The sequence below is a fragment of the Bos indicus genome, chromosome 11 (genome assembly GCF_029378745.1).
Source record: "Bos indicus isolate NIAB-ARS_2022 breed Sahiwal x Tharparkar chromosome 11, NIAB-ARS_B.indTharparkar_mat_pri_1.0, whole genome shotgun sequence".
NCBI classification, from domain to species: Eukaryota; Metazoa; Chordata; class Mammalia; order Artiodactyla; family Bovidae; genus Bos; species Bos indicus.
In genome coordinates, this window is record NC_091770.1 from 3,701,820 (window position 1) to 3,715,310 (window position 13,491).

At 50.5% G+C, this 13,491-nt stretch overlaps 1 protein-coding gene across 21 annotated transcripts in view; it reads left to right on the top strand.

Moving 5' to 3' along the window:
* The window catches only part of INPP4A (inositol polyphosphate-4-phosphatase type I A), a 119,053-nt gene extending 105,929 nt beyond the window's left edge, over positions 1 to 13,124 (top strand). For 13 of the 21 annotated variants that reach the window (XM_070798258.1, XM_070798262.1, XM_070798269.1 and 10 more), the window contains 2 exons: positions 1,960 to 2,114; positions 5,774 to 10,318. In XM_070798258.1, the coding sequence (XP_070654359.1) occupies positions 1,960 to 2,114; positions 5,774 to 5,954 (336 nt within the window). In that variant the 3' untranslated portion in view covers positions 5,955 to 10,318. Of the gene's footprint in view, positions 1 to 1,959; positions 2,115 to 2,637; positions 2,841 to 5,773; positions 10,319 to 10,628 lie in introns of those variants that run through there. The other 8 variants (XM_070798263.1, XM_070798271.1, XM_070798264.1 and 5 more) reach the window with 2 other exon arrangements.
* Positions 13,125 to 13,491: the final 367 nt, after the last annotated feature.

The following is a 13,491-nucleotide window of genomic DNA, read 5'->3' on the forward strand; positions in this document are numbered from 1 at the left end:
GGTGATTGCAGCCATGAAATTAAAAGATGCTTACTCCTTGGAAGGAAAGTTATGACCAACCTAGACAGCATATTAAAAAGCAGAGACATTACTTTGCCAACAAAGATCTATCTAGTCAAGGCTATGGTTTTTCCAGTGGTCATGTATGGATGTGAGAGTTTGGAATATAAAGAAAGCAGAGTACATAAGAATTGATGTTTTTGAACTGTGGTGTTGGAGAAGACTCTTGAGAGTCCCTTGGACTGCAAGGAGATCCAACCAGTCCATCCTAAAGGAGATCAGTCCTGGGTGTTCATTGGAAGGACTGATGTTGAAGCTGAAACTCCAGTACTTTGGCCACCTGATGTGAAGAGCTGACTCATTTGAAAAGACTCTGATGCTGGGAGGGATTGGGGGCAGGAGGAGAAGGGGACGACAGAGGATGAGATGGCTGGATGGCATCACTGACTCGATGGACGTGAGTTTGGGTGAACTCCGGGAGTCGGTGATGGATAGGGAGGCCTGGTGTGCTGCGGTTCATGGGGTCGCAGAGTCGGACACGACTGAGTGACTGAACTGGACTGGACTGAGGCGTGTTGTGGGCCTGCAGTCTGCCCTCTGCCAGTGGCACCTCTGCTAGTAGCTGCATGGTCTCGCCTGAGGCCTCCTGGCCTGAGAAGCAGGCGTGGTGCCATCTGCCGTGGTGCCGTGTCCCCGCAGCACCGCTGGTGTCTTTCTGAGAGCAGCACGCCCTGGGTCCCGCTGCACGTGGCTTCTGGTAGAGGAGTGGCCTCTCACGAGACGCTCATCTTGTTCTCACAGTGCAGCCTCTTGTACAGGCCTGGAGGTGTTTATCTGAGGCTCCTGTGGCCAGATATTTTAGAATTCATCGGGCTCCGTGCTTCAGAAAGGTGATGGGTGTATAGTGTACAGTGTGTGCACAGGCGTGTGACAGGGTCATCTGGGTGTGATGTGCACGTGGATGGTTTCACATTCATTAGCAGTCTGGGGTCTGGAATCAACCTGCTGAACAAACGTTGCCTTATTGCAAAGTATGAATTAGGGAGTTTTCCAGCCGGCACTAGTGCGAACCTGCCTGCCAATGCAGGAGCTGTAAGAGATGTGGGTTTGATCTCTGGGTCGGGAAGATCCCCCTGAGGAGGTCATGGCAGCCCACTCCAGTATTCTTGCGTGGAAAACCCCATGGACAGAGGAGCCTGGTGGGCTACAGACCATGGGGTTGAAAAGAGTTGGACAAGACTGAAGTGACTTAGCAAACTATGAATATTTATACAAAATGGGATAAATAAAAATTATAAGTAGTTTGACATGCTCTCAGATCTGGGCATGTTGCCAAGTGTGGCCGCCACAAACTTACCCGACAGTCTTTTGTTCTAGGGCTTTCTGGACCTGGAGCTGTGTGTCTGGGGTTGTGCCTGGTGGCAGAGCTTGTGCTTCTAGGCACTCTTCCCACAGGGAGCAGAGGTGCCCCCTGCTCCGGAGGGGCTGCAGCCTCAGCCTGCGCAGGCCCTCCATCTTGCTGGGGGAGTCTGTGGGCAGAAGGTGGCCGCAGGGAAGCGGGTCTGCTGTGCTGTCCCCACCTGTGCGGATGAGGAGGCGCGTAGAGACTAGCGGTCTGTGCTCTGACTTCCAGAAAGGCCTGGAAACCCGGTGGGGCTGGGTATCCTGGGAGCTGTGCTGACCGCTGAGAGTCAGGGGTCAGCAGCAAAGGGCCAGTCCCAGCAGAGTTGGGAAGGGGGCAGCTGGTCAGGTGGCTGCATGGACGGCAGGGCTTCTGGGAGGAAGCTGCCTTCTATGGGGAGACCCCCAGCCCAGGGCCACCCGGGCCGTGGCCTGTCTTGAGACCAGCTCCTTGGAGCCGAGGCTGGGCCTGGGTGTGGAGAGGTCGCCACGCACCGCCTCCCCAGGTGAGGGGCGCCCTCGTTTTGCTCCAAGCTGCCCCTGCTCTCCTGTCGGCAGGTCTGCCGCCGCCTCAACGGGGTCCGGTTCACCAGCTGCAAGAGTGCCAAGGACCGCACGGCGATGTCGGTGACGCTGGAGCAGTGCCTGATCCTGCAGCACGAGCACGGCATGGCCCCGCAGGTGTTCACGCAGGCCCTGGAGTGCATGCGCAGGTGAGTCCCAGCCGCGCCGCCGCCGTGCTCCGGCTTGACTTTGGAAAACTGCCCCAGGTCTGCAAAGTCAAACCCCTGGCACGGTCCCACCTGGACAGTGTTCTTCCAGTCAGGGAGCGGAACTCCGGGAGGGAAGCGGATGTTCCGAGGCGGCCGCGTGGCCACCGCCTGGTGCCCAGTGTCCCCAGCCACCCCCTGTCCTGAGCGTCCCCCAGGCCCCTGCTGTCCCCGTCACAGGATGCGGTGTCTGCAGACTGCAGGGCCCCTCTTCTCCCGGCCGGGGGCTGGGTTTGCTTTCCTGAGCCAGCGTCCAGTGAGCCTTTCCTGGCAGCCGCCCGCCGTCCCCAGCCTTAATTGTGTTCTGCCTCCGAGGCCGCGGGCTCATTTGCAGAGGGAACCCCAGGGACTAAGATAAGACTGTCCGCTGTCAGCGATGCCTTGTTCCCAGCCCTGCTGGGAGCCCCTCGCCTCACATGCCTAAAGAAAGGATAAGAAACCTGCTTTCCCGTCTTCTTCCATGCAGCCGCCAATGCTGTTCCAGGCTCGTTTCCCAGTCACTTCTGCTGAGTGTTCCGTCCCATTTGTCCTCTCACCAGACTCTTCAGAGCGTTCGACTCTCTTATCCTTTCTGTGTCTCTGCCGTTTGACCTTCTCACAGTCATGTGCAAGAGCGAGGCCTGAGCGCCTGCCTCCTGACAGGAGCATTTAGTAAAAAGGCAACCATTTTGTCCTGTTCGGTCTTTCCGAGCCCCCCACACCCCGTGACCTCAGGGCCGCTTACCGACGCGCGTTTAGGAAGTTCTTGCCCCCTGCCTTGGTGTCCCCGGTGCCGTCAGCTGCGAGCTGGTGGGAAGGATGACTCCGGTGAGACGCAGGCCCCTGAGATGCAGCAAGGAAGCGAGAAAGACGGAGGGGCTCAGCTGTCACTGTCAGAGCGTCTGGTCCATCAGAGACCAGGCCTGAGGCGGGAGTACAGTTGATGCCACTCCATCCAGGCCTCCACGCAGGCTGGTTTCTTGAACATGTTTGAGGAAACAGTAGTTGATCCTGACAGCCTGTGAGCACAGGGGCCTCAGGAGGCCAGGGGGCACGTGGGCAGCCCGCCGAGGGGCTGTGTGGCACTGCCCGCCCAGCACAGGTGGCCTGGGGCAGCTTCTGACACGCAGAGCACTCTCACAGCTTCCATCACGTGGGCGAGTGGTAGTCCTTGAGGGAAAACTGGAGAATACAAACGAGCCCCTACTCCCGTGGTTTCATACCCGCCCCGCACCCTACAGAGCAGCTCTCCGCGTGCTTGCTGTTACGAGGAACAGTGCTAATAACGTCTTGACACATAGCCTAGAGCCAGTTACGTACATACACATGGCTGTGAGCGAGGTTGATCCGCACACTGGCTACCTCGCCAGTCCCTGCGTAGCACGGAGAATGCACGCACACACACGTGCAGCTGCAGGTGTGATTCGCCCTGGCGGAGAAGCCTGCCCTTCTCACTTGACTGTCTTGTGAGCATGTTGGAGGGTTAATAAATGGAGGTCTTACCGGGGCTTCCCTCATATCTCAGTCTGTAAAGAATCCGCTTGCAATGCAGGAGACCCGGGTTCGATTCCTGGGTCAGGAAGATCCGCTGGAGAAGGGACAGGCTACCCACTCCAGTGTGCCGGCCTGGAGAATTCCCTGGACTGTATTGTCCATGGGGTCACAAAGAGTTGGACACGAGTGAGCGACGTTGACTTTCACTGGAAGTCTTACGTTTGCAGCACACTGTCATTTATCCAGCTTGCTGTCGTTGAACTGTTGATAACGTGCAGTGTCAGCACTCTGGACAGGGGTGCAGCGAACACCCTGGTTGCCCTGCTCACGTCTGCCCTGCTGACACCTCTGTAGGGCCGTTCGCAGACTCACAGCGCTCCCAGACCAGGCAGCCGCCCGCCCTCCGCGCTGTCACCCCTGGCCCTGTCTGATCGCCCGGGCCTGGGGTGCCGGCCATCCCCCTGCGTTAGGGTAGGGACCCTGAGGCTCCGAGGGGAGGGTCCTCCTCCCAGGGGCAGGCCTCACTGCGTGGCCTGCCTCTGCTTCTTGGAAACCCCCGCCTGCCTCCAGTTATGAACATCCTGTTTCTTCTTTGTGCTTTTCTAAATTTTATAAAATCTTCATGGTCAGCGTGTGTTACCTTAACACTTAAGAAGTTGGTGAAGACAGCTCACCTCTGCCGCCCCTGGGGTCCTCACAGCTCTGGCCCAGGTGCCGTGCTCGCCACCACCCCGTCTGCCTGACCTGTAGGCTTAGGCCACGTGCCTCTGTTTCCATGTCACGGTGACCCCTCCTGTTTTCTGGGTTACCCATGTCGGGAGACATGTCTCTTCACAGGCTGCAGGTCCAAGGTGGCGGGCCCATAGCTGGTGTTTCTGGCTGTGGCGTGGCCAGGACCTGGGGTCAGCCCGGCACCCTAAGGAGGCGGCAGGAGCTGTGTCTGTGCCCCTCAGTGGTCCCCGTGCTTTCCCGCTTGCGTCTTACGTGATGGAAGAGCAGAGCATGCAGCGGAGGGTGGGGGTGGGGTGGAGCTGGGCTAGAGGACACCCAGGCTGTCCGTGTCCTGGAGGCCCAGGGTGAGCAGTGGCCAGTGCTGTGCTAAGTGTTCGATAACCGGCTCTCTCCCAAAACAAAACCAACTACCCCTAAAGTGACCTGTGTGGTCTTCCCATTTCTACAGCATAAACACTCTCACTGGGGCCTGTTTCAGGCTGCCGAGCGACCCTGGGGAGCTCGGAAGAGATGTGCCTGCTTGGCTGTTGCCGGTGGAGCCAATTCCAGCTCACTAGTGGTGCCCCGCTGTCCCCAGCGCAGGGGCTGGAGTCCAGAATCGGCCTTTCTAGGTAGCCCAGTGACCCCTGAGACTGCCCTGGCTGGGGACGTGACCACCAGTGCTCACAGCCTGAAGTGTCCACAGTCACGTGGCATCCGGGCTCCTTCAGGAACCTCCCCTCCGAGCTCTGCTTCTGTAGCTCCAAAGGGGGACCCACCAAGTTTCCAGTGAGCTGGGCTCTTGGTAGATGGTGTCTGGTAGAACAAGGCGCTCTGCTGCTGCTCAGCCTGAAAGCCACAGCGGGTCCCTTGTGGGCTCTGCCTCCAGGGCAACCTGAGGGAAGCGGGTGTCATCTGGGTGCTTCATCAGGAGGCAGCCGTGGCGGAATCAGTTGCATCCTGCCATTCAGGCGTCTGTGAGAAGGTCAAACACCCCAATGGTTCTTCATGTTCAGCCTGCTTTCTGGAGTCCATGTCCAGCCGCATGTGCGAGCATGGCCGGGCAGCATGGCGTGTGCTTGGCAGCCCCGGGAGCGAACATGGAAAACCATCTAGTCAGCCTACACGTGTGTGTTTTCAGTAGATTATGGTATTTTTTTCTTATTTTCACTTCTCTTTCTCTCTTTTTTCTTGTAACTGTGCTCGTTTTGTTTTGGTATCCCTTTCACACCCGTTTCTGCATATCATCTTTTCTTTTTATTGTGGCTTCATTCCATTTTTTTTTTTTAATCTTATTTTTCGGTTCTCCTCTTTTTATTTCCCCATACTTTTGGGAAAAAAAAAAAAATCCATTGCATGTGTCTCTTTTTTCTTTATTTTCCCTTTTTCCTTTCTCCCAACCCTCTTCCTTTTCACAGCATTGGAACTCGGGAGGTAGTCACGCAGAAGAACTTGAGCGGCCTGGTGCCCGTCCGAGACTTAAGACTAGACCCCAGCCTCCTCTGTTCCATCCCTTTACTTGCTCTGAGCCCCAATTTACTGATTGTGTGGCTCTTTCTGAGCATAGCGTACCTGGTGGCCAAATTGCGTTGCAAATGAGCATCTTGATGAAAAATTAGTAAGTCACAAGAAAACAAAAGTGCCAGTACTTGTCCAGCCACCGTGTACCTAACAGGACGGGAGGGATGTGTCAGAGCATGGCCCGCCAAGAAGTATTTCATGCCTTACAGTTGGACATTCTGTTGTTCTGAACTGTAAACACCTGCCAGATTATTTCACCAGGAGGACGTGTCCGTTTCAATTCTGTAGTTTTCAGCGCTTGTAACATGTTCTTGCAGAGCCCTGTTACTGCTTTGTTTAGCTGGCGTGAAATTACTTGTATCAAACCTCTTACCTTCTGATGTAAAACTCTTTTACCTGTATATCTCGTGTGCCCTGTTTCCTAGAGAGAGGCATTCTGTCAAAAGAGAATTTGTATATTTGATACTATTCTTTAAATGTACTGCTAACCTTTCCGTTCCTTCTGAAGAGAAATGAAAAGGATCGATGCTTTCTCACTGGCTCATCTAGATATACCTATTCAATAGGACATGTACTTTCTGCTTTCATTTCAAAGCGTGGTCCCTAGAATTTCAGTAGCAAACAGTTTGCAGAATCATCACATTCCTTTTTATGCTCTTCCTTTCAAGTTGGGATGACCCAAAGCTGTGAGAACAGTAGCTCACTGTATTAAATCAGGCACATACAGGCACATAAAGATAACATGTTGCACGTGGCTTTAGAATTACTCTTTTACATCTTTAATGGTCACTGAACTGTTCTGGGAATTAATGCATATCGTAACAAAAGGCTTTTAAAGTTAGATATATTTATTTTTCCTGAAGTAGCAGTTTTCATTTAAAAGTTGGCTATATTTATTTTTCCTAAAGTAGCTATTTTCATTAAAAAAAAAAACTTCATTTTTAGTATTTTTAATTTCAGTTTCAAGTCCTGATATCTTTTCTCTCTTACAAATCAAACATGGTTAATAACAACAACATCAAAATTTACCAAAACATGAGACCTAACTTTTGGGCAGTTGTGCCAGATAGAGGTGTGAGAGAAAAGGCTACTTTGGTTTCTGTTCTTATTACTCTTAAATTTTGCACGGGGGATGCACCATGAGGCTTGCAGAACCTTAGTTCCCTGAACAGGGATCACACCTGGGCCTCATGAGTGAAAGTGCTGAGTCCTAACCACTGGCCTGGTTAGGACTTCATCACTCTTTAACATGGCGGTGTCTAGAATGTGTAACCTTAACTTTCCCATGTGGAAAAAGGTGGCCAGACACCTCTGAAGGCAGTAGGGGGCTGAGAGGGAAACCCCACCGAGCCCGTGTGAGAAATAGGCTGTGGCTTCTCAGCTTTCCAGCTCAGGTTATGTTGTGCTTCTGTTTCGGCCTCCAGCCAGCTTCCCCCTACACTGCATTCTATGGAAGTGGGTTTCTCTTCACCACCCTAGAAACACTGGAGGGAATTCAGAGAAGCTGGCTTTTCCAGAAGCTTTCCATAGGCATACACATAACCCGTCCACCAGAAAATCTGGCCTCTCCATTGCCTCCCCCAGACTTCTAGGACTTACTCTGAGGTTTCTCTGGTTTGGCCTCAGATCTGAGTCTGGGTTCTGGGAACAGCAGAGGCAGGTGTGATTGGAGAAGCAGTGGACAACAGACGGCAGACACAGGCTTTACATTCTAGGGTGACAGGGTGCCCTCCTCGCACGCGGGGGCGGGAGGCCCCTCTTCCACCCTGCCTGTCCCAGAGTGAATGCGGCAGCGGCCCCGCGACAGCTCCCACCCTCCTTCAGGACAGGGTCACTCTGGTGAACTGTAGCAGCATGGCCCTGGGCACAGCCGAGGTCCTGCCAGCCTGTGACCCCGGGAGAGAGCTGTGTCCACCGCTTGTCCCCTCCACATGGAGGGGGCGCGCTCTGAGACCACTTTGTTGCTTTACTGGGAAGAGGGCAGGCGGCGCCTGCAGTCACGTGCCTGGCTCCCAGCCCTGCCCCTGGAGTGACACTCTGCTCACCTCCAGGCCAGCAGAGGCCGTGTGTGGATGAGGGGGGCCCTTCTGACCACACGTGGCCTTCCTTCCTCCTCCCAGGTGGGGCCCACTGCCTATCCAAGGGGGCTGCGGCCAGGGGCCTAAAGGCCCCCATAGGATCCTCATGGACACCATGGCCTGCCCCTGGATGGAGTGTTGCCTGCCAGGCCTTCCTGCCTGCTGTAGACTTGGCTGCTAAGATAAGAGAGAAACAGAGGGAAGGCCAGAGGCTAAGATTCGTGGTCTTTCTCTTCAGGGGCCAGTCAGAAGGCAGTCCATTCTCACTCTGCAGTCATGAGGCTGGATGGAGAGAGGAACCACAAGATCAGCAGAGGCTCTGGGTGGTGGTGGTGGTGTAGAACGTCAGGATGGAAGCCCAGTGTGCCTTGGGGCTGAGTTTTTTAATGTCACGAAGGCTTTGTGACATTAGGCTAAATATATATGTGAAATCTCTGCTTTAGTGAGGAACAGGCAGGATAATATAAGATGGGGAGATATGCTCAGGAAAGGGGTCACTGGCCCGCTTGTTGATGGTTTGGGTTGACTCTAAGCTTAACTCTGGCTCCAAGACGGCTTCAGCATAGGCGACTCTAGGTGTTGAGGATCGCCAGGACACTCACGTGTCCAGATACATTCTCAATTCTAATGGGGAAGATGCCCTCCAGAAAAGAAAAACCAGAGCCATCATTAAAATGAGTTGCCATGTGAGGTTTCAATACTAATTTTTTATTTGAAAAGTAGATGTTCTTAAAATAATTTGTCAATATACTTAAAAAATCATGAAGCTTTGAAATAATTAAAGCCGTCTTTCTAAAAGTCCATCCAAGACCTTCTCAGCGTGCACTATGGATTCCTAAAAATTATGCAGCCATCGTGATGGGTTTTAAGTGGTTCTACCTTAGGATGAGGTGGGCCGGAAGTGCCAGCTCCCACTGCACAGAGCCACCCCTCCACACCTGAGTGCCAGGCGCCTGGCCGAGCTTGTCTGCATACTGGGTGATAGAGCTGGTGTGCATAAGCCTCATCAGTCAGATTTTGTAAATTCACACAAAATTCAAACAGGAAAGTAAACACGACTTACAAATTAAAGTGTATCTTGCCTGTAATTTCAAGTGTATTCAGCCAGCTAAACCAGTAATTAGCCTCTTTAACATGTAAATAAAAGGTAATGTTGAAGTTCACAAATTATTCTTTGTTCCTCAAAGCAGTCTGACGTTTATCAGTGATAGGTGGTTTCCAAAAAGTGTGTACATTTCTTTGTAAATGGAGAAGCCATATCTGAAATAGTCGGATGAGTTTCCAAAGATTAAAGAACCACCTCTGTAGCTTCTGCTTCCAATAGAATATTTTTATCTGATTACTGGATGTTAAACCAACATAATCTTTGCTTCCTCTGGGGGCTCCCTGCTCATACGGCCCTGGCACTCAGCACAGATGAGACACACCTGGCTGAAGGCTTGGAGGCTCTGTGACAAAGCTTATCTGAGCTACTAAATTACTTTGTAACAAACAGGTGGATATTTTTCTAAACTACCTACATTTATCTTTTGAATAAAATTGCTGTCTTACCAAAATTATTTTACATGTTCTTGATAATGAGATTGTCATTTTCACCTTAAAAGGCTTGAGCAATTGCCACTGATATTTTTTTTAAATGCATGACATAATGGTCTTCATACAACTTGAAATACTTTTTTAAAAAATCAGTTTCTTGGTAACTGCAAATTTTGCATCTCATAAGGGGATTTTGTACTAAATTTGATAACTAGTTGATTTAACTGTTAGTCTTAGGATAATATAAAACTATCAACTCCTCCTCCTGTGCTACAGGAAGTCATTCCTGTTTGGACTCACCTTTGCCTTTGGGTCTGCTGTTGACCAGAACATCCCCCCGAGAGCTCCCCTGAGGTCCCAATGGGGACATGAGGCCTGTCGAAGGCTCATCCTCCCGCAGAGCATCTGCTTTGCCCACTGGGTTGCCATGACAACCTGTGATCAGTGCAGCAGGAAAGACTGGTGGCAGATTCTCTAGGGAAGGGCCCCCGCAGGGGCTCAGTGGAGCTCTTCAAAGAGGTGACCTTGGTGGGGTCACTTCTTCAGGACACTCCAGCACCGGGAGCTGTACAGCCACCGCCCAGGCCCACAGCATGGCTGTGTGCCCAGGATGCACCTCCTAGGTGGTGGCAGCATGTGAGAGCCACCTTCTGAGCCAGATGGTTTTGCTACACGTTAAAGGAAGGAAAATCAGCATTTGAATTTGAGACTGTTAACAGTCTTTGCCCACAGAGAAAATGCAGCTATTTATAAAGTCTCTCAGCAAGAGTAGCACTGTTCCCACTGAATTTTCTGACAGACCCTTTGAACTAGTTAGGATCGACTTCTCAGATAAACCTGATGTGAAATACATGAAACCATTACCTTAAAAAAAAAAAAGCCATCCTCCACTTGGATACGTGATGCTTTCAGAAGGGCAACCTTGCATCCCAGACAGGCCATGTCCATCTCTCTGCTTCTTAACTACCTTGTTCAGAAACCCGCCATCTTGCGTGTACTGTTGTAAATGAGTCCGGCACCCATTTAAACTAATCAACTTTTTTTTAATGCTATGAAAATAATCATTTCATCTGAGTTTAAGTCTTTTCTTTTTTCCTTTTTTACTGCTATCATTTCTTGTGCTTGTTTTTTTCCCCAGTGAGGGTTGTCGAAGAGAAAATACAATGAAGAATGTTGGAAGTCGCAAATATGCGTTTAATTCCCTGCAGCTGAAGGCTTTCCCCAAGCATTACAGGCCTCCTGAAGGGACTTACGGAAAAGTTGAAACATGAACACACGGTCTCCTCTCATTAGCTGTTCCGTAATAAACGTGGGTGCCCTCTAGTCTATACATGAATTCTTCAAGAAGACCTGAAGGATTGGTTTTTACTTTTGTGTTTTTAAAATATTTCACTAAAGAGTCTATGGAGCATGTGTTTTTTTGCGTTGGAATCCATAGCAGGTATTGTCGGGCTCACTGCCGTGGATAGTAACAACTGCCCCTTCAAGTAGCCTTCAGCCGTCACCACACGGATATCAGTAGTTACCTGTATGAACCAAGCCAGGTGCATCTGAAATGCTGAAACTTTTTAAAATGCACACTTAGGCAGCTGCTCACCTTATTTTTCTACTGAGTAATTCCAACTTGAACATTGATTTACAACCTACTTTTTAAAAATCCCCATGGAAAATAGTAAACAGTAGTTTAAATGATTGGATCCTGGGCAGACCTCTAAATGTGAACTGTTCAAGGGAAGTTTTGGGAAAAGCAGCTTGCTGTCTCACGTGGGCAGGGCAAGTGCATCTATGCATCAGCCTGCCAGTGCCTACACAGGTGGAACCAGCAGTTGAAGGAAAGGCTGTAAGATGTGTCAGAGGACAGCATCTGCAAAGCCACCCACGGTGGGGTCACCACTGTCCCTTAGGGAACAAGGTGTCTGGGGAGGTGGTGAGGCCAGCTGTCTCTAGCCCTGGCCCCAGAGCGCAGGACCGCTCATGTGGTATGTCTGATGCCTGTCAGTCAACAATGGGGAATTTTGCATAGAGACAGTGGACACCTAAATATTTTACAAGTAGGTCTCTGGTGGGTTTCTCAATTTTTTTGGCCTTCGAGAAGATAATGCAATCATGTTTGAATGTCTGATGAAAGTGTCTTTAGGTTTGCAATAATTGTTACTACCCTCTACTCAAGTCTATTATGTAAGATGGCTGTTGAGAACGTTGAACTGTCTCCTGAAATGAGATTTTGAAAGGGATTAATGGGCCATAAGACTTAGGAATTTCATAGAAAATTATGTTTGGTCATCTATTCTAAGATGATGAGTCATCTGCACAGAGCAGAGTTTTTTTCTTAGTTTATGTTTTATCAATTGTTTTTTTATCATTATTATGTTTACATGTTATTTAAAAGGCTGTAAAAGAAATACATGTGGCACATATTCATGATGTTGATCCTAAAGATTTGTGAACCCTTAGGAAGTTCCTGTGTCTGAAATTCTAAATGTTATTCTTTGGGCTCCCTTAGAAATGCCACCAGGCAACAGGTAACAGACTCGGGCCTGGAGAGCACAGGCAAGACCACCCTGTGCAGGGATGCAGGGTGGGCATCAGGTATGGGTGAAACCAGGTGACCTCCCGGACCCCCTCCTCCTCAGGTCAGTTCACACACGGAGCCTGCTGTCTGCCGACGCCCACTGGTGAGTGTGAACTGGTGTGGAGGGCGGGTCAGTGAGGCACACAGAGGCAGGGAAACTTGCCCAGCAAGCCCACTGTACCGCTGATGTCAGCTTCTCCCGCCGTGTCCATCCCCGTCCAAAGACGGCTTTGTGATGGCAGATTTAGTCTTTCACCATTTCATTGTCTGGTTAGCTCTACATTTCCATCTTTACTCACTTTAACATCACTACGTTTTAAAAAAATTCCCTTGAATTTTTAATGTTATTCATATAACTTTCAGATTTTTTTTTTTTGGTCTGAAGAGCATTACCTGCATTTATCAAAAGGGAATACAGCAAATGCTGTGTCATCTGTTTGCAGTTTTGCATGTGGCACCTTTTTGTGAATATTCTCCTAATTTTGTCTACATATTATCGATCACCAGAAGAGTCCAAGACTTGGCTAATCACATAGAAGATACTCTGGTTGCAGTATTCCACCTGAGTGTGACTCCCTGGCTCCTGTGTGACCGTGGGTCTCCCAGCGGCACTGGGCATGCTCGCCGAGGGGGGCCATGCTGCTCACCGCGATAGCCGCGGCTCCTCAGGTCACACGGGAGCTTTGAGTTTCCCGCGGCAGAAGACAGGCAGTGGTCCAGGTCTCTGTAAAATAGGGGTTCCAGCCAGTGTTCCCTATAAGGCCCCCACTTAGAAATGTTGTGACGTACCGAAAACTCAGATGGGTTCTGTCAAAGCGTCTGCAGCTCAGCTGCCTCTGGTTTCCTTTAAAACATGTACAAACATTATACAATACAGTTTTGTCCCTACACAGTTGTATTTGCCAACCTTAGTGCTTTAAGGTACTTTTATTTATTTGTTTTGGACAGTATTAATAAACATATAGTTACTGTTTTATATATTCTTAGCTCATTCAAAGCCATGTATGCTATAAATGTGCGAGTCTTTAGAATGACAAATAATAAACAACTGACAACATGAAACCCGGCCTGAGTCATTCTGTTACCTGAGGATGGTTCTGGGGCCAGCACCTGGCTGGACCATCACCGATGGGCACTGCACTGAGTGTCTACAAACATGAAAATTCTCGTTTATAGCCCTGTTTGCATGTCAGATTTTGTGTGCACCCTGTGAGAGTGGAGTTCCAGCTAAGCCCTGCTGGCTTTCAAAGCCAGATGCTCTGGGGGCTCCTCTTCCCAAAGCTGGAGCCCCAGGCTGGGGAGCCTGACCTGGGGCTCAGCGCTCACTTGGCGGGGGAACCTCTGCAGTGTGTAGACTGTGGCCTGACCACCAGGGATATGGTTTAATTGTATTGCTAGGGTACCTCTCTGCCTGCCTTGTTGAGGCTCC